A 20,660-nucleotide genomic window follows, 5' to 3' on the forward strand; every position below is an offset into this window, starting at 1 on the left:
CAGTGAACATGATCGATTCTGAACTCAGTTTCATTTGAACACATAACTTATTAATTTTGTAGTCTTTGTGATCACAGCCACAGGGCTGTAGACAGATAAACAGTCCTGGCTTAGCTGGACTTGTACAAGGAGTATGATATTGTGCTGCACTAAATTTTTTGCAGGTTTTAAAAAGAATTCATGCAAAAGTAGATTCTTGTTGCTGCCACTTCTTTAAAACCTCTCTTTCGTTCAGAACCAAAGCCATGAAATGAGAAACAAAACATTCAGAAATAAAAGCAAGGTTTACCGGAAAGGATTGTCTGAAGGTGCTCCATTGAGAAGAGCATTCTTAAATTCTGCACAAGAGCATGATGTCAAGAGCATGATGTAACTGTGATAGAGTGACACTGATTACTAGATTACTGTTTTTTACTTGTCAGTTGCATGCACTCTAATTAAAAAATGGGAGTAAAAAATGGCAGCTAAACACAACTTCCCGAAAATCGCAAAAATTAGTACCCAGCAAGAAAAACCAGTCTGTTACAGTCGCAAAAAGTAGTTCCCGCAAAATACAAAAAATTGTCAATTTGCAAAAATTAACTCCTGCAAAAATTTAGTGCCACATGGTATTCAGTGTTACAACTGAATCTTAATTCCCATCAACCTTAATCATTTGTTACAACTTTCCAGAACATACTAGGAATGCTGTTTTGTTGAGTTTTTTTAATTAACTCACACAGTGAACATTGTCCCACTTGTTTTGCTTCCTTTTCATGCAGTTCTATGAGACACAATTTCCCTTGAGTGAGGAAAGATACAGAAAAGTGTTCAAACATTTTACACTTAGAGGAATATAAGACTAGTATGATTGAATTTAATAGGAAAGGGTTTTTTTTTAATTGTCAATTATTGCATTGGCCTTTGTTCCACTTCTGAGTTCATCACCTTTGACCAAAATTGGTATCACGTATCCTCAAGGTCTGCAGGAGGAAAAGATCTTTCCAATGATACCCAGATCAGAGTGATTGGGGTCCACTGAGCCTGAAATATGCACGAAAATGCTCAGAAATTTGAGTGAAAATTTTGAGCTAAATTACCCTGAACTATACTTGGCTACTCCAAGAATTGTCCGTCTCCATGATGCTTTCTCTAGAATTCTAGAACTGGAGGCAAGCCCATTAGAAGGTCAACCACTACAGCAAAAAGATAAGAAAAGGAAAAAAAGCAAAGCAAAAAAACAAAAAACAAAAAGCCATAAGATGTAGGTCACTTTCTCATCCAAAGCCTTAATGCTAGTGTAAAGAGAGGCATGCTGTCATGTTTCACCATGTTTCAAATGCCTTTTTGGGTAGATAGGAGCTAATTTGGCTCACATCCAGGCTGAAAATGTCCAAAATGTCCACAGAATGTGTTTTCTCCAAAACGTTCCAGGTGTCAATGGGCAATTTTACCTGTTTGCTTGAGGGCTAATGACCCAATTTTGAAATGGAATTGAAAACATTGTATCAGCAAAGTGCAGCAATGTGCTGATTGTCTTACTTTGCCACAGAACTTGGTTGTGAATAAACAAGAAGGGTACTTTGAGTACTTACAGTGTATTTAGATCTGACATGGGTTAAGCAGGAAAATCTTGAATTCATGAATATTCTGCTTATAAAAATAATCTTTACCTGTAGAGATTGGACCAGATGCTTGTCTTTTAATGTGTGGTGAAAGTGCTTGAAAATTCAAAGACAGTCAAGGTTACCTGATCATTACCTGCTTCAATGGCTGGATCAGAAATCTGACTGACATAACGTACATGTAGTAACTGATTGTGCCTGTACTCAATGGTATGTATAGGTGTCCTTGACAGAGATACAACTCAGGTTCCTACTGCTCTGGACCGTGTCAGCATCCTGCCTTACAAAGTGACGTATAATGTAAGTCAATTTTTTATCACACATCAAGACATGGCTATCCTAGATAAAAAACGATTTTGTAATTTGCCTCTATTGATACAATGTTTGTGTCAGTGTAACAGAAAGTTCTGGCCTTACAATAAAGGCTTTACTAGGTCAATGGAAGAGTTACATTTTGCATAGTGATTAGATAACCAAATAGCTGTGCTTTGCCAAGAACTGCTTCAAAGTGCCTGTGAAGTAAAGAATAATTCCTGCTTATTTGAAAGGCTTTTTAAAGTAAAGAAGAATGGCAATTTCCTTTTTTGGAATATCTTTTTTAGGTTTAGAGATATTCATGTTTTTATATTGTGCAAATGAGGAAAGTGATGACGTCATAGATGGTTCCTCTAAAACAGCACAACACTCAATCGAGAATAACTCGGTGTTCTTCAAACTTGGCACCAGAAATGTACATCACAAAAGAAACAGAGTGACACCTACTATGTTGTTGCCATGGCAACACTCTTGGCTCCAGTCTCTTTCTGTGAAAAACCAAATATCCCCATTTGCAACCTTTTAAAGTGGGACAGGGGTCTTGCTCAGAACACACATGGCTCCCATATTGTCTTAACTCTCCCCATTAGATTGGTGGGAGTGGATGATCCTTGTGATAAAATCTGGGAATTTTAGTCTTAATTAAAACAGACCCAGCAGCATAACTGTTGTCATGGCAATGGCACGACGGGTGTCATTATGTTTCTTTTGTGATGTACATATCTGGTGCCAAGTTTAAAGAACACTGCTTTAATATTTCTAGAGTTATTCTCGATTGAGTGTTGTGCTGTTTTAGAGGAACCACCTATGCTGCATCACTTTCCTTACAAAAACATAAATATCTCTAAAACAAAAAAGATATTCCAAAAAGGAAAACACCAGTCTCCTTTACTTTGAAAAGCCTTTCAAATAAGCAGGAATTATTTTTTACTTCATAGGCACTTTAAGGTGGCTCCATAGGGTAATCATTTATGGCATTGCACACACAAGTGTTATGCTTTGAATGCTGTTTTTGCATTCGTTTTTACACCCAGTCCTCTCAAACTTACCACATGTAATGAGCGATGATTAAATAGTGTTGTACTATTATCTCTGTTAAAATTATGGGTTTTAGTCTTGAATTATAAATGCCCAAACAAATATTTGTGATTTTCTTGTATTTCCTGTGGTGAAATCTTCCAAAATTTTCACAGCACATCGCATCCTGCGGGATACAAATTTTAAACTCAAAGAATAGGCTTTGTACAGGCATTTTTTCTGATTTTTGCAAATTTATGTCCTTTACCGCTGTGTAAAAACTGGTCGTATAGAGTTCCCTGAAAAACAAGCCCCGACTAAAGTAAAATATTTACTACCAGTCTGCCAAATTTTACGGAATTTCACTGAGGAAAACGCGAGAAAATTCACTGCCAGTTTTGCTTTTTGTGCTCATGTTGACGTCATAAAATATCAAAAAACACTGACATGTTCCTTCGAGCACATGCAGATTACTTGCACTTTCATCCTCAGTGCGCATGCGATTGTAAAACTATAGGGAGCCACCTTAAGTACCAAATAAGGCTATGCATAAGTCATGTGACAACCATGACAGAAACAAACAGAAATAATGAATGCAAAATATATGGATGTATTCAGTGTCTATGGAAACTAACTAATGAGTGGGCTAACTTTATGTTAGCCTACAAAACAGAGCTGTATTAAACTCCATATGTACTCAAGATCTGAGTAGTCTCTCAACATAATTCATTATAACAGCTCCTTCATTGTAGAGCGCTATACTGGCTCCAGCAGTGATCAGCACCTGAATGTATTCAATATGTGTGTATCTTAACACAAAGCTTTCCATGCTATTATTTTCAAAATAAACTTAGCATTGACTTTTTTGGGGGCAAGGTGGGGGGGAGGGGGGCATGACTGCTTTTCTCTTTCCCCAATCACTGAGTTTGGGTAGGTCTGATAACCTAGTTTGTGGTGTTTCACTTATACCTACTGTACTCTGTTTCCAAGTGAACTGACACTCAGGTTTTGTGTGTATTTGAAATTCTGTAATCTTGTTGCTTTTATTGGTTCTGTTTTCCTCTCGCATGCACAAATTTTTATTTGGTATGTAACAATAACTTTATTAATGTATTGTTAAAAGTTGTTTGAACCTAATTCAAGTAACATTTTATGTCTGACATGCAAATTTAACTGGATAATTTTGCATGATAAAATTGCACTTAACACAGATGGTGTTTAATTGCTTATTAACATGTTCTTCAGAGCCTTTTGATTTGCTTAAAAAAGTTAAGTGGAACTGTTTGCTTCACTCAGAAAAAGGTTGTCAGATTCACATTGTGACACATGACACATCATGTCCATTTTCAAATTTAAACCCATTAATATTAGTTTAATTGAGGTCAATCATTTTCTTGCAAACTCTTTAACCGTGGTATGTTGTTGAAGACAACTATACTGTTGTTTAAAACCTGGAAAACATATCACATAGAAGCTTCTCTTTTGTTTGTTCTCGTTTCTTACTGTCCAGTTGTACATTTATTTTGATTTATGCTCTATAAGACTTCTTGTACATGTATTGACTGTCGGGATTTCATCTGCCAACATAAACCATAAAAATTGTCTTTGTTTCTAAAAGTCAGTTGAAATGTTATGGCAAGTAAGCCAAGCTCAAGGACTTCAACTTACACTAGCTACTCTGAAATGGAAACTCTACTTCCTTGCACAGGTCATGTAGGTTATGGAAAATGTAGAAGATTGATTTTATGGCTCTCATGCCTGGGTAATGAGATATAATTTTGTATTTTGTGGTCTGGTGCTTTGTGGTGTCATGCATGGCTACAATGAGCGACAAAAGTGTTGAGACCCAAATAAAATAGAATAAGAGGTTAAATATCAAAAAGTGTCATTTTCTAAAAGTGTCTCAAGTACTTTTGTTGCCCAGTGTAGATGAAAAAAGTATAGCAGTTGCCATAGGTGTGAAAAGAACTTTGTGTAAAAGAGGCTTGGGGTGAATTTTGAGCAGCCAATATAATTATGCATAAGTACAGGTAATCGTATGAATGCGAGTGCAATAGGTAAGGATCACATTACCAGTGGTATTTTAAAATTCTCTCAAAATTTCATGAACCTTTAGGCAAGTGCAATTTGAAAGAATTTTCAAATATTGCAAGTACTGTAAATCCTTTTAATCCCTTTGAGCCTTCATATGATTACCTATTTATTATTTGACTGGGAAAATTGCGGACTAGCACGTGTTAATTTCAACTGAAGTGCAAATTAAAAATTAACGATAAATTGGCATGCTCTCACAATTACGATGAAGTAATTTTCTTGATGATGTAGTAAGGCCTAAGTATTAAAAAGCACACCAATCATTTAAGGAAGGATGGTGTTGTTTCGTAGATTCAGATGCAGTACATTGTTGGAGATCATTACATGTATGTACTTGAATCTCTATTTTTGTTTTACAGGAGTCCAATGAGGAAGAGTTGCTGGATTTCAAATTGCTGTATCTGCAACAAAGTTCATCAGCTTTTGTTTATAATTCCAACTCAGTTATCTGTGTTTCAGGTATTTGTCATTTAAAGGCTGGTTTCCACTAGTGCATAAGCATGAGCTGACATACATGTATAGAGATGCAGTAAGATGTTGATAATTAGTGCCTTTTGTTAGGAAGTTTCCTAACAAATGTGCTAATTATCAACATCTTACTGCGTTTCTGTATGTCAGCTAATGTTTATGTGCTCTTTGAGTCTCTGAGTTGTTTGTCTTAAGAGTCCCTGTCCATAAAAATGGGAAATAACTCGGCAAGGGTCGAAAAGTCGATTTCACTTATATTTTCATGGTAGATAGGCTAGGGCATGACAAAAACTACTGGATAGTTTTTTTTGGCAAAATATCCTTTTATTTCAAAGAAATATGCAAATTACCAAATTCCGTTAAAATCATCATTTGATGCACCATTTTATTAAACAAGTTTGAGAGCCTCGCATGCAAAACCACATCATTCTTCTGTCTTTAAAACACTCAAATATTTTTGTGCAATGCTTAAATGTGTACTGGGTTGATTTTAGGGAATGTTGCGTTGTCTTTTTGGGTGCAAAATAATTAAATTTCGAAGACATGTATTTCATTCACTTAGAAGTACTTCGTGAATATAATTAATTTTCACCATGTGCAAAACCTTCAAATATATTAAGCTTCTGGTGGTTGAATCGCAGAAGGATGGTCTACAGATTCCTGTAAAAATTTCTTTAGGCAAATGATTGTGAGTGACGCGAGAGCTTTTCAAAGTACGTTAAAAATGCAAATATTTGACCATCAGTCGTCAAATTTCAAGTTACGGGTTAGGCATATATTTTAGCATGCACCACATGACTTGACCTATAATAAGTTGAAATAGACACAGCTGATTATTTCAAAATTTTCTAACCTTGTTTGCTGTAAAAGGCAGGTCCATAGACGATTTGACATGTTTCTCTCACCATTCGTTGCACATAAAGCAGAAGTTTGCTTTTGTTTACGTCACGTCCGATGTACATCGCCAACTGTCAACTTATTTAATGGTCGAATACCATGAATCTGTGACCCTCTTTCGACACATATGATCACCACTGCATCTTAGTCAAAACCGGCTGAGTCATTTGTGAATAGTTGCTTATTTTGCACTACACCAAAATATTACGTTTGATCTATTACTGCTTGAATCCTTGCTTGCAGCGGTTCCTTGCTTGTTCGTCACGCAATGTTGTCATCTCATTTTAGAGGGTAGGGGTAGGACAATTTCTATCCTAATACGTAAGGCTCAGTAAGGCTTGGAACCACTGGAAGCACACAATCGTGTTGAGTAGGAAGAGACTAAATTAATAAATGAAAAGAATGAATAGTTTACCATTGCCCCTGTTGTTATCTTTTACTTGACCACCGCTACCTACATGCCCGGCGTAATACTGTTACGCTAAACTCATACCTAGGTCTTTTCGCGCTGTGCAATTATTTTTGGTTTACATGTAATACAGTGGGCTACCCTCGGGGAAATGGGTGGTGACCGCTTAATGGGGCTAGCCGCTTAAATAGAGGTTGGTGTACCTTGAATATTTAATTTTTCACTATCGGGTTATAAATTTCTTAGTGAACATGGAGTCAATTAAAGGCAATGATGATAGACGTATGTTTGAATTATCACTCGTCATACACCTTCAATTTCAGACTCTTACCTGCCATCGCCCTTTCCAAAACAAAGTTTTTAACTTTTGGATGGCCGCTTAATAGGGGTAAAGACAATAATGAAACCCTTATTGGAACAACCAAATGGTGGCCGCGGAGGTAGCCGGTCAATAGGTGTTTTATTTACAATATTTTACTGACAATAATTTTGGACTGTATTGACAACAGTCCTCTATTTTCTGTTACAAACATACCAATGCCTCACCACTAAGCAAACAAAATACGCCAAATAAAATGCCATGGCCAGGGCTATTTACTCAGGTAATTACTAATTAAATTTAGTCTGTTTTTCTCACGAATTAGACACGTTGTGATTTCCTATTTTTATTTCAGCTTGTTCTTGCTTCATTCATCTATAATTTGTTTGTGGTGATTTTTTTTTTAATTTTAGTGAGTACAGGCACTAGCTTTAGTAGCTGTTGTCTGAAACATCAGACTGTACAACAAACGTGATTTGGACCGAGGCCACGTACACTATAGAATCAGTGACGATTATATAAATATACACCTATTATTATATATATGAACAAACAGATGAACAAAGATTAAATTGTTTCACTAATCCTGAGAGTGCTCTGTACAAAATAGATCAAAATGTGCAGCATATGCTGTGACAGCATTGTGTGACGAACAAATAACAGCTGTAAGATTGTGCTACGCCGACACGCTTTTCAGCGATGGTCAGCAATCGATCAAAGGTAATATTTTGGCGCAGTGCAAAGCAAGCAACTATCTACAAATGACTCGGCCATTTTTGACTTAGATGCAGTGATGTTCATATGCACAGAAAGAGGGTCACAGGTTCATGGTATTTGACCAATAATAGGTTGACAGTTGGCGATGTACATCAGACATTATGTAAACAAAAGCAAACTTCTGCTTTATGTGCAACGAATGGGGAGAGAAACACGTCAAATCGCCTATGGACCTGCCTTTTACAGCAAACGAGGTTAGAAAATTTCGAAATAATCAGCTCTGTGTCTATTTCAACTTATTATAGGTCAAGTCATGTGGCGCATACTAAAATATACGCCTAACCCGTAACTTGAAATTTGACGACTGATGGTCAAATATTTGCATTTTTAACGTACTTTGAAAAGCTCTCACGTCGCTCACAATCATTTGCCTAAAGAAATTTTTACAGGAATCTGTAGACCATCCTTCTGCGATTCAACCACCAGAAGCTTAATCCATTTGAAGGTTTCGCACATGGTGAAAATTAATTATATTCACGAAGTACTTTTAAGTGAATGAAATACATGTCTTCGAAATTTAATTATTTTGCACCCAAAAAGACAATGCAACATTCCCTAAAATCAACCCAGTACACATTTAAGCATTGCACAAAAATATTTGAGTATTTTAAAGACAGAAGAATGATGTGGTGTTGCATGCGAGGCTCTCAAACTTGTTTAATAAAATGGTGCGTCAAATGACGATTTTAACGGAATTTGGTAATTTGCATATTTCTTTGAAATAAAAGGATATTTTACCAAAAAAACTATCCAGTAGTTTTTGTCATGCCCTAGCCTATCTACCATAAGAATATGAGCGAAATAGAATTTTCAACCCTTGCCACAAAATTAAGCATTTGTCTGATTTTTACAGGCAGGCACTCTTAATTTGTTACATTGTACCTGATTTTTACTTTCTTTCGTAGTCTCCAGAACTGAGGAATCATTGAACAAAATTGATCTCCAGTATCCTTCAGACAGCATTTTGGGTTCAGGTAGGGACAACTTCATAGGGCAGACCCCTCCATCAGCTGGAAAAATCTGTGTCATAAGAGTGACTTCCGGTAACTACTACGGATAGGTGTGCAAAATGCAAAAATCGAATTCCCTCAAACTTTTTCACAAGAAAGCCCTCTGGAAACTATTTAAGAAAATACAACTTTGAGTTCGTTTGAATTTATATTTTTCAAGTGAAACGATTTTTTAATTTTCACCCTTGGAGAAGCCCTTGAACCACTGAAAAATGTGCTTCGTATTTGCGACTCGTGTAAGAAATCTAAAACAAATATCAAATCTATTTCGATATTACACAATTCAATGACCCTTCCTTTACAAAGTACTGTTATTAGAATTGGAAAAGATTCAAACCTGATTTTTTTTTAAAAATTCAAATTTACCCTCCTAAACAGCATTATCAGAAAGCTCGATTTTGGCAAATTTCAACGGCAAAACTCCCTACCTGGTACATGGATTCCACTATAAAGATGGTGTTCTATAGAAAGAGTAAGGCTTCCTCTATCGATCTGTGAAATAAAATTTTGGGGCAACTTAAACTGTGAATTTAGACGACCGAAAATATTTACGGTACTTGCTTGAAGTTTATGACCTTTGAACTTACTGTTGTCTTCATGAATACAAGAGATAACCTAAACAACAGTTGAAATTTTAGCCTGAATGCGACCCTTTCCCCCATTTAAATGATTTGTAGTTATTCTTTATCTTCTGTGGGCAATTTTATCGAAAGTAATATTTTTTTACACTGAAAAGGAGTTCTAACTTGTTTATGAGTATGTGCGTATTTGTTTACTGAAGCGGAAATTTGTGGTTATATTAAATTTATTCCATCTAAGTTCTATTTCGTGTGCTGCAAGACGTTTCGTGTTCTCATTAAAACAAAATGGTATTGCCAAGTAGAAGGTTTTCTTCTCAGATTTTAAAACAACACATAGTTTTAGTTGCCCCAAAATTTTATTTCACAGAACGATAGAGGAAGCCTTACTCTTTCTATAGAATACCATCTTTACAGCGGAATCCATGTACCAGGTCGGGAGTTTTGCCGTTGAAATTTGCGAAAATCGAGCTTTCTGATAATGCTGTTTAGCAGGGTAAATTTGAAAATTTTTTAAAAATTCAGGTTTGAATCTTTTCCAATTCTAATAACTGTACTTTGTAAAGGAAGGGTCATTGAATTGTGTAATATCGAAATAGATTTGATAATTGTTTTAGTTTTCTTACACGAGTCGCAAATACGAAGCACATTTTTCAGTGGTTCGAGGGCTTCTCCAAGGGTGAAAATTAAAAAATCGCTTTACTTGAAAAATATAAATCCAAACGAACTCAAAGTTGTATTTTCTTAAATAGTTTCCAGAGGGCTTTCTTGTGAAAAAGTTTGAGGGAATTCGATTTTTGCATTTTGCACACCTATCCGTAGTATTTACAGGAAGTCACTCATAATTATCTAAGAAACAGCCTGAATCAGTTTTTGCATATGTTGTCCCTCCACACCCATGCAATATGGATAACACATTTTGAACAAATGAAAGCATTTTGCCATTTTTCATCATTAAAAGGAGGAAAGGGGGTGTTGGCAAATAGGTGTATTTAGAAGCTGATTGTAATTTCAATCACATGTTTGTGTTCCAATCAAAGTTGATGGGGATTGTAAGTTTCACTGTTAGTACATGCTGTTATTTGGTTTGACAAAGTATATAGGCAGACAGCCAAATGTATCGTACATTTCCATGATACTTTATTTAAATTAATAGTAGAATCATTCTACACTCTTGCTTTAATACATTACAATACATCAAACTTTACATTGCTTAATTTACAGCAGAGTACACACATGAATTGCAAGTTCTATGACTACAGTTTACAGTTACTGTAACTTATAGTATTATATCAGTTAATATTGCATAAACTTTTGACTACTTTACGTGCTTACACTTAAGTACTTGAACAAACTACCACATGACTGTTTCGTGTCACAGTGAGACAATGCTTGTTTTACAATTATATATTTGTATCTTTTGCCTTGTTGTTGCATCATCCTCTTCCTTAAAATCATTGCTTGTTAGCTTCTGTCTAGAACTTTTATAATATGTTTAGTTAAAACAATATCCATGTACAGCTTTACTCCTTCAATTATAACTCATTATAATCATTACTGTGTTTCTTTGCAGGTTTCTATCAAGACAAACCTCTTTTTTTTTCTTCCAAGTATGGTGTCATCACTATAACATTAACAGGGCCTGTGGTTAGGTGGGTAGCAAATGTAAATATGTTTACTGGCCTCAAATTATACATGACACCTACCAGGTATAATCTGCATTGTTCCTTAGTCTGAATCATGCATTATTACTGTTAGTTATTAACTGCATCCTGTGTGATATTTCATAAGTTTGGTCGAGAGCATACAACTTCTTAGTTTACTCGCCGTCTTCCTCATCTTTACTGTCAGTATGATGCTCAGAAATTTAATTTCCTTCCACTACACTTGGCTACTCCATGGTAAGAATTGCCCGTCTTGATGATGCTTTCTTGGCAATTTTTGAACTGGAAGCAAGCCCAGTAGGAGATCAATCTCTGCAGCAAAAAAGATCAGAAAAGGAAAGGTGGAAAAAAATAAAAAACCCGAAAAGCCTAGAGACGTAGGTCACTTTCTCGTACAAAACCAAAATTTTGATTTATGTGCATGCTCAGGCAAAAATGTCATAAAATTCGATGCTAGTCAAAAGAAAGGTATGCTGTCATGCTGCAAATGCCTTTTTCAATATCTTTGTTTTTTATGCATGGCTTGCAAGTACAACATCTCTTCATTACTTGTCATTCGCATCTGGTATCAGAGATATGTTCAGTCAATTTCTGGGGGTACAGACACTAAAATCTAGAAAATGAATGAGCAAACCATAATCTCCTTTTTTACCAATTTTATGTCTTTGTCCTGCTGACTCCAGAGTTCAACTCTCAACTCTCTGGTCCCTAAGTTTTCAGATTTGGTTGCCAGCACAAGTATTTTAGTCACCAAAAATTTTTGGTCCTAAGATCAATTTTTTGATTTAAGTGACCCCGACTTTCCCATGCTAATTGTGTTTTAGTTGATTTCAAATGCCACCATACACTGCAAATATTTTAAGCATATTTGTGTTGCTTAGAGTGAAAACATTTTTGTCAAAAATATACACAATGCAATGAAATTTATTGAATTTCATTAGTAGTTACTTTTGCACAATATAGTACAGTCAAACCTCTTTATCATGGACACTGAAAGGCCAATGTGTCTGTATTATGGAGAGAACGGTTGTACAAGAACTGATTTTCTCTTTTGAACTGTGTATAATTTAGAGATGTCTGCATTATGAAGGTGTCAGTAAAGAGTGGTTCAACTGTGCTATTGTCTCTGTTCCACATAGTTTATGTAAAAGGAATTTGTTGTTACTAATTAATTTTTACTAATTTTCTTAATTTTTCATATCTTAATGTCATAGTGAAGAGATGGATGTTCCTCAGATGGAGTCATCAGAGGTTAGAGTTTTGTTTAGTATTTTCAGTTTTTTGCTTGTCAGTCTCTATGATCAAGCCATGTATGTTTTCTATGCAATCTTTATTGTCAGGTATTTGCCATTTTGAGTTATGAGAAAGTTACAAATGCCCCATGTGGGCTCGTCTTGGGTATGAAAAATTTCACACAGTAGGGCTTAGATATACATGTATGGGTTACTGACCAAGCTTGTTCGGTCAAGATGGCTGGATATTGGCTGAGTTCCGTTTTTACATGTTTATGGACCAAGACTCCGTCTCTAGGATTTATTATTTGAAAAAAAAACACTGTTTTCTTGCAGGACACGGGGTAATCCCAAGCAGGTAAGATAGCGCCATCTTGCCCGCTCGGGTAGCCAATCACAGTGCAGGATTTGGTTCATCTTGTCCACTCACAGAGCTACACATATAATGAAAGAGTGTAAATGTTCCCTCATAGGAGAATATTAATGAATACCTAGTAATAATAGCGGAGTTCCTGATTGCAATAATTACAGTAACCATAAAGGGAAAAAAGGATTTGTTTTTCTTGGATCAGAAACTTAAAAAATGATCAATTGTGAGCATGTAATAGTTCAGCGTGTGGTTTTGTTATTTTTTCCAGTTAAATTTTAACAAACTACTGTATACCCAATAAGCGTAACCAAGATTGTGGAAATTACGTTCACAATATACATGTATCTGGGACTTTCCAAGAGACAATTGTGCAAGGAATATGTCGGAAGAAAAGTCAAAAACATGCCACGGGTTAATATGCCAAAATTTGCCTTTGCATGTACTCCCTCCTTCACCCCCAGAGTAATAACCTGACTTGAGCCTGCAATCCAATTTAAGAGCAAATGCACAGAAATATTGAGCAAAGCATGGCCACGGTCAGAATTTAACTAACCTTTGTTTGGAGTTTATAGAGAAGTATTTAGGAGTTTTCAAAGGTTTTGGGGTTCATTTTTCTAAATATGGCTTTCTTTCAGGAATATTTGGGAAAATGGATTTCTCGCTCTTTTTGGCCGAAAAATGGCCGAATAAATTAGCAAAAAATAACATTGCAATAACATCCTTGCATTAATAGGTAAGACTATATCTTCGGGAATTAGATACTAATATTAAAGAAGTTTTTGGCACTCTGTATTTGTCTGTTTTTTGGTTGCAGAGGATAACTGTCGTTGCAAAAAACAATCCTTTGATGAAGATTTGAAATTAGCTGTTGTAAAAGTTTTAGACTATAATTACAAAAATACTTTTCGTTATGTGGCAGGACTCGAATCGAGGTCATTTTATGGCTATAAAGTGTCGAAGTGCTCTTGTTGCATGAAATATAGAAATTTGCTTGGGTTTTTTAGCGGGTGCTTTGAAAAACACCACCCAAATCTGAGAATTTTCTCTGAAATTCCAACCACTTTGCATATTGTCACGGTGATGAAACACTGACATGTGAGCAATAAGCGGTTTAATACACTGTTGCTTTAAAAAATCCGCTTCCAATAGCAAAGTATTGAATTGAGGTTTTCAATTAGGTTAATCTGATGCTACAATGGATGTGGTTATAGAGGAGTATATTATATAAAATAAGACAAATGTTCATCACTGAGACTCTGCAAAGGTCACCAGGTCATCATATACTTTATCACTGTACAGAATATTTCATGAGCCATAATAAATTATCCCTTGAACCTGAAATGAATGCTTTTCTATGAAACCATTGATTTATTAAGTTTTTGAATATACCCATAGACCTCTCAGAAATAACTATAGGCCAGTATCACAACCTTTTAATTATGTTTGTTTCTTATCATTGTTGGCGGCCATTGCAGATATCTCTTACTGCCGAGGTCAGTAGAAATGGTTCCTTTGCTTAGCTGTAAACGAGATATTTCAAGAAACAGGCCTACCTGAGTCAAATTGAAAATTTTTTGAAAAAGTGTATCTGCTGTTCACCATAAAATACTTCCTCGCTTTGTAATGTGATAATTGTATCGTGAAGAATTTTTTGAGTTAGCTATTTAAAGCATAATGATGGTCTGGTCGCTCTGGGACTGCAAAATACAAATAACATTGATTACGATAAACTGCCATTGACAAGCTCCACCCCCCTTTGCCATTAGAAAAAGCTCCTGGGTGAAGGCCCATTGTAATATAAAGGAAATGATGTTCCAGTTATATTAAAACTCTTCCCTCCCAATTTAACGACATTAACCAAGAGATTATGATCCTGTATTAACTTACTTCCACACATTGTAATAGCTGCCACTGAAATAGCCATCACGCATCGAATAAGTAGAGTATACAAAAACCCAACAAGATGCATTTTTTTTATCTGAGTTTCTTGAGTGGCCACAACCTGTAAGGATAGATGAAATAGATTTGTTGTAGTACTAGAATGCATTTCCTGGTCTTGAAAATTTTACTTCCATCGGTGTGCGGTGCAGCCGTTTCAAAAGGAGCATCACAGACTGACATTACCATGACTCTAAGTCATGACCCTTGACCAAATGAACTGAATTATACTTTCCTTAAGAAGATCTGGGCCGCAGCATAAAATGGAGAGTAGCTGGACAGCATGTAAAAGTAAGTCATCCTTTTTAAGCTGCGAAGCAAAGTTTAGGGCAATAATTTCATTCAAAACCTGCATGTTTGCACTTTATAGGTGTAAGTGTCTGGAATATACTAATTAGTTCAAATTTTAGTGAAACTACTCAATTTTCCAAGGCGTTTTTTAAAGCACTCGCTTAAAAACCTAGACCAATTTTTATATGAGGTGTAAGGAGAACATTTAGACTCGTTATAACCAAAAAACAAGCCTGATTGAAAAATGGCCACATATCAAATAGTAGGTTGGTAATTATGAGGTGAAACTCGATTTGCTGAGACTGTGGTGAAACCTTATCAAAGAATGTGTTCTCGTAGCAAGAAACATCATCTAGAACCAAAAGGTTGGCATAAATAAGGTGTAAAATACTCCTCCTTTTATGTTGGCTTCTTTCTTCCTGGTGATATAGACTTTACTACTTATGCAAAGACCTTAATGCGAATGCCAATTTAGGCTAATTATTCTGCTATTTTTTGCCAGCGAGAGTGTAAAAATCGATTTTCTCAAATAATTCGAAAATCCGGCCATATTTTGATGAAGAAACCCTGAAAACTTTGAAAACTCGTTAATACCTCATTACAAATTGAAAATGAAGATTGGTTTCATTTTTGACCTTGGCCACAAGTTTTACATTTTGTTAGATTTTTCTGTGCATTTGCTCTTAACTAGTTTCTAGTCAGCGGTCAAAACATGTGAAAAAAACATGGGGCCTTGATGAGCTCCAAACTTGAGCCTGCAATATGGTCACATGATACTGGTCAGCAGATACCTTGTTTTGACAGCTGTCAATTAACCATAACATGGATGGCCAATATCAAAGATGTACCTATGGTAATGGTGTTACTCCCTAATTTTTCAAGGTATTGGACTTGGCATACGGACATACAGACAGTCACATGACAACCAAAATTTTTGTGATTGATAAGTTACCAAATTTTCTAGGGTATGGGGCTTCGCTATAAAAGTGCTTGTAAGCATTCCAGTAGAACTATGAAAATTAAAAAGAGGTGGCAAATTGTACTGAGAAAATCTTGGGTGTTCCCTTATCTCATTTTTAGTGCAGAGTGCACTATTGGGATGGTTTTCGGGGCTGCTTCCTGCTAAGGTACTAAGGCGCTATGGTGCTAAAGTGTAAACTTTAATGTTTGTTTAATTAATTAATTTCAATTAATTAATTAGTCTAGAGGCAAGGAAGTGGTGGGGGTGGGGTGGGAAAGGTACATGTGTATTTTAGGTAAAACATGTTCCATCACCATCAGTTGGATATGAACATCGCAAAGCTATATATTTGTTTCAGGTAACCCTTAGCTCTCCTTGTGGTACCATTCTCTTTAGAATAAGACTAATTTGCTCTAAACGCATGCATAGATTAGTTAGCGTTCATGGCTTCTATATTACATAGAGGATACATTGCATACGGAATCACACAAATGTTGAGTGGTTTTCCTTGTGGTAGAACTCAACATGTAAGACACATGTGTTCTAGCATCGTTAGTGTTAAACACTCTGTTTCCATGGGGTATTTTACATGTCATGTCATGTGTCCAAGGACAGCAGTTATTTTTCAGGTAGTGCCAATTGTCCCTTTTTATTGCAAAAGTGAAACGTTACTGTGGCTGCGTAGCTTTTAGAATTACACACTGGTCGGTTCAACAAATGTCATCTGCTGTTTTCAATCTACAATAATGTGTTTGTCAGGGTTCAAATGTATTGCTTCTCCTTAGCAGCTTGTTTATTTCTTGCCTTAATTGTGTCTGTAAGAGAGACCAAAAAGTTCCCAAGTTAGCAGGAAACCAGGAAAGTGCTCAAATATTACTGCAGACTCCATGGCACCTAATGAAAGCGCAAATTGATTTAATCAGTCTTTGAGTCGGCCAAGTAGCGCTGTTTATCTTCAATACCTTCCGTTGAAACACTTCTCAGCCATCAATATTGTTGTGTGTTAATTTTGAATTGTTTTATTGTTAACAACAAAGGTGGCAACAGGAAAAGAAAGTGGTATTTTGTGACTATCTGATAATTAAATTAGTTCTTGTTCATCGGTGATAGGAAAATTTGCATTTTTAGTAAGACAACATCATTTCTGTTCCGTTTCTTCATTACTACATCAGATATTTAACTGTCTTTTATTTATCTCCAAAAAACAAGCATGCCTACTGTGTGTTTTGGAGAAAACAAGGGTTTCATATTAAATGCCTGTGCAAAAGTATCAAGTTACAAAGTTGGCATGAAGAGCCAAATGGTCACGTTTGCTGCTTCAACGTATTATTGAATTTAAAACACCAGTAGTAATTTGCACATATTTTTGGACCTTGAATGAAAATACTACCTTGAAACATACACAGTGCTAAAGGGAAAAGCTCTAGCAGACTACCAAGGTAGACACAAACCGGAAGTGAACCAATCAGGGGTGAGTACTTGTAGGACTACCGTGCCAGAGCCATCAATTGCGCTCTGCACTATCTGAGATTGTCTCACTAGTTCTGTTTCATTCGTGTTTACATATAAAATCATGCAAGTCTCATTTTTGGATTCTCAAGCAAAGGCCTCTACATCTCTGCAAGTCATCCCTTTGCAGTACTTAATTTCTGTTAAATATCAAAACACTGCCAAGTTAAATACAATATACATTTTACTCTCAAGTCCAATTAGATCTGTAAATTTAGCAAATTGACGTCAGTTTTTTTTGTGTCTGTCTATTGATGACTGTGGAACCACTCGCTTGCGGTTTGTGGTTCCACAGCCTCTTTGACAATGTTATGACACAATATTTATCATCAATAAGAGGACAGACACATAAAAAACTGACATCAATTTGCTTTTTACAGTGGCAAGACCCCAAAATGGTCAAATGCCGTGAATAAACAAGGGGAAAAGACGCCATGAACAAAGATGAGTGAATTTTGTTCAAAATGACGTGATCATTGTCAACAGCATTTCTCGCGTTTTGATGGGCTACTTGCAAAAGTCCATAAAATCTCATTGGCTAAAAAGTTGAAAGTTCGACAGCTGAAAGTTGAACTTGAAAGCTTACATAAATTAAAATTTTATCTGTCTGTACTCTTATTGATGATAAAAATTAGCCAGTCAGCGTGCAACAAACTAGACAGTTATTGTAAAAAATTAAATTGAGCAGAGTAAATTGTTCAGAGATCTATGTTTTCTTCTGTTGCCAACTTTTTGCAGGAGGCAGATTTTTGAAGGTGGCCACAATACTGGAAAACCTAAAGCAAATACCATATCTTTATCAACTGTTTTAAGGGTCCTCGACTAGAAATATCTAGAATAATTATTGTTTGCAAGGGTCGAAAAATTGAAATTTCTGGTGCTTTGCCTGGAGAACACTTTTGGGGAACCTTCTTCAAATATATTATTGTAACTTTCTAAACATCGAAGTGTTTTTAAGAATTAATTAAGTTGAATTATGCATACATTACAATGAAATTTGGCTAAGGTCTACTCCCTTTTATTGAAACACTTTGCAATGCTCATAAAAAGTGACCGTAGAAAGAGCATAACTGTTCTACTTTCTGGCAGTGCTTCTGATGAAAGTTCTGCAGTTGTTTCAAGGATTTCAGTGCCCTTTAAAGAATTATGCCATCTCAAGCTTTAATAAGGTCTACATCAACATCCAAAAACTGACTAGTTACAGGAGCTCAAAGTGCTCGCAAAAAAGAGAAAAAGAGACACGAAAGTGAATCAAAACATATAATTTAGCTCCTACATGTATGAAGGACTGTTATACCAAGTACTTCCTCATGAGTACCTTCCCCTGTAATAAGGTGTATTTTGCTATCAGTCTGTTAAACTAGGCTTCTTATTTATATATGACTGAGAAAAATGCATCAATGTGATTGGGAGAGAGTTGGCCAATTTATCATTAATTCTTAATTTGCACTGCAATACAACTTAATGCCTACACGTTTACAATTTTCTCAATCATAATTAATGAGTGATCGTATCAAAGCTCGAGCAACTGAGGATTTACATTGCTCGTGATATTTGAAAGTTCTTTCAAATTGCACTCGCCTTAAGGCTCTTGCAATTTTGAGAGAATTCTCAAGTATCATTCATTTTGTAAATCCTTAATTGCACTTGCATTCACATGATTACCTATATTATGCACCCTAAATGAGTGATAACTTAATGCTACCTATTTTCATTGTTTCTCCTCAGGTTAAGACTGTTGATATTCTTGCAGACACAACATTTGGAGAAGACAATGATGGTCTAAAAAATATAAAATCAGCTTTCTTGTTGTTCTGTCAAGGACATGTTGTAAGTGTTGTTTAATGTGCAGTCAGAAAATTCATACAGACATACATACCTGCATGAAATGATTAAATTCAAGGGAGTATTAAATTATTTAAAAATGTTCATGTCCTAGAAGAAAAAAATGTGTGTCTTTGAAAGCTTTTGAGAGCATTGAGGCTTGCAGATCATTGCAAGGTCTCAGTTTTGCAATTCTAATAAAAATTAGTATTGGATTGTTTTCAGCAAAAATTGTGAATTAAATGTGTAAATCAAGTGTCAGTAAATAGGAAGCAAAATTTCAATTTTGTGATAGAAGATGAAAATGTGTCTGTCTTATGTTTGCCTTAACTCACTGATGCCTGTACCGGCCGTAAACGGCCGTGACACATGTTGGCCTTTGTTCCACTTCTGACTTCATCACCTTTGACCAAAATTGGTATCACTTATCAAGCCTGCAAAGCATTCAAATCATAAGCAGGTCATTTGTCAGGCCAAGGACAAGTTTTGACCTGACAAAAAGTCAGTCTGGTCGGACAAATTAAAAATAAGAGACATTGAGACATTAAGTTTTGGTATTTCATTTTACTCCCTTTGCCAAAATGCTGGTTGCAAATTCAAATGACTTAAAGTAGACTCAACAGAGTGTAAAATCAATACTGGTACCAGAAAGGAGACCTTTAGGTTAAGTCAGGTATTATTTTACCTGTTGAAAATTGACAAATTAATAAATGTTTGTATCCCTAGTTTATCTTCACTCACTTGATCACACGTGTATTCCGTATTTTCCCGAATATCAAGTTTCCCAATGTCTAAGGAAAACCACGGGAAAAACGATGAAACAGTATCCAGCATGGACAGCTTGTGAGTATAAAAACTCACAATAACATTCAGAGACTTGAAATTGGCTGAAATGAATTCTTCAACTTTTTCAGAAAGCAAGTTTCCCCGAAAATTTTCTTTGGGGTTCAACTGAATAATAGATTTGAAAATTGGGATTTGAAGTGGTCGTGACTACAAAGCATGACTAATTTGTACGTTCACACTTTTCACAAAACATGTCTGTGGTATGGAAACCACAGACGTAAAAAAAACTGACGAGATGTAAAGCGGATTTTTGATCATACGGACTTGTGAAACATTTGGTTACGTTTTAGTTGTTTTAAAGTTTTGAAAGCAATTGCATTCAGATAAAGTTGATAAATGAAACGCAAGAATTTTGCCGTGTATTCAATTTACATAATATTTTTCTTGGGCAAAATTACAACTGAAAATTAAATCCATAACACTTGCAGATAACAAACAACAACATAAGACCTCAAATTTTAGAAGTTTTTCAGAAGAACATTATTCAGACTACATGGGGCTTCACAATCTTTCACGACGCCACCGCGAGTGTGAAAT

General features: G+C 35.7%; 1 protein-coding gene across 5 annotated transcripts in view; it reads left to right on the forward strand.

The window, feature by feature from the left end:
• Window positions 1-20,660, forward strand: part of LOC145484908 (nuclear pore complex protein Nup133-like) — a 97,862-nt gene that overhangs the window by 24,786 nt on the left and 52,416 nt on the right. For all 5 annotated transcript variants that reach the window (XM_081463532.1, XM_081463531.1, XM_081463535.1 and 2 more), the window contains 6 exons: window positions 1,825-1,904; window positions 5,390-5,489; window positions 8,806-8,874; window positions 11,062-11,140; window positions 12,367-12,403; window positions 19,182-19,283. In XM_081463532.1, coding sequence (XP_081319658.1) covers window positions 1,825-1,904; window positions 5,390-5,489; window positions 8,806-8,874; window positions 11,062-11,140; window positions 12,367-12,403; window positions 19,182-19,283 — 467 coding nt within the window. The remainder of the gene's footprint in view (window positions 1-1,824; window positions 1,905-5,389; window positions 5,490-8,805; window positions 8,875-11,061; window positions 11,141-12,366; window positions 12,404-19,181; window positions 19,284-20,660) is intronic.

The sequence above is a fragment of the Orbicella franksi genome, chromosome 4 (genome assembly GCF_964199315.1).
Source record: "Orbicella franksi chromosome 4, jaOrbFran1.1, whole genome shotgun sequence".
Lineage (NCBI taxonomy): Eukaryota > Metazoa > Cnidaria > Anthozoa > Scleractinia > Merulinidae > Orbicella > Orbicella franksi.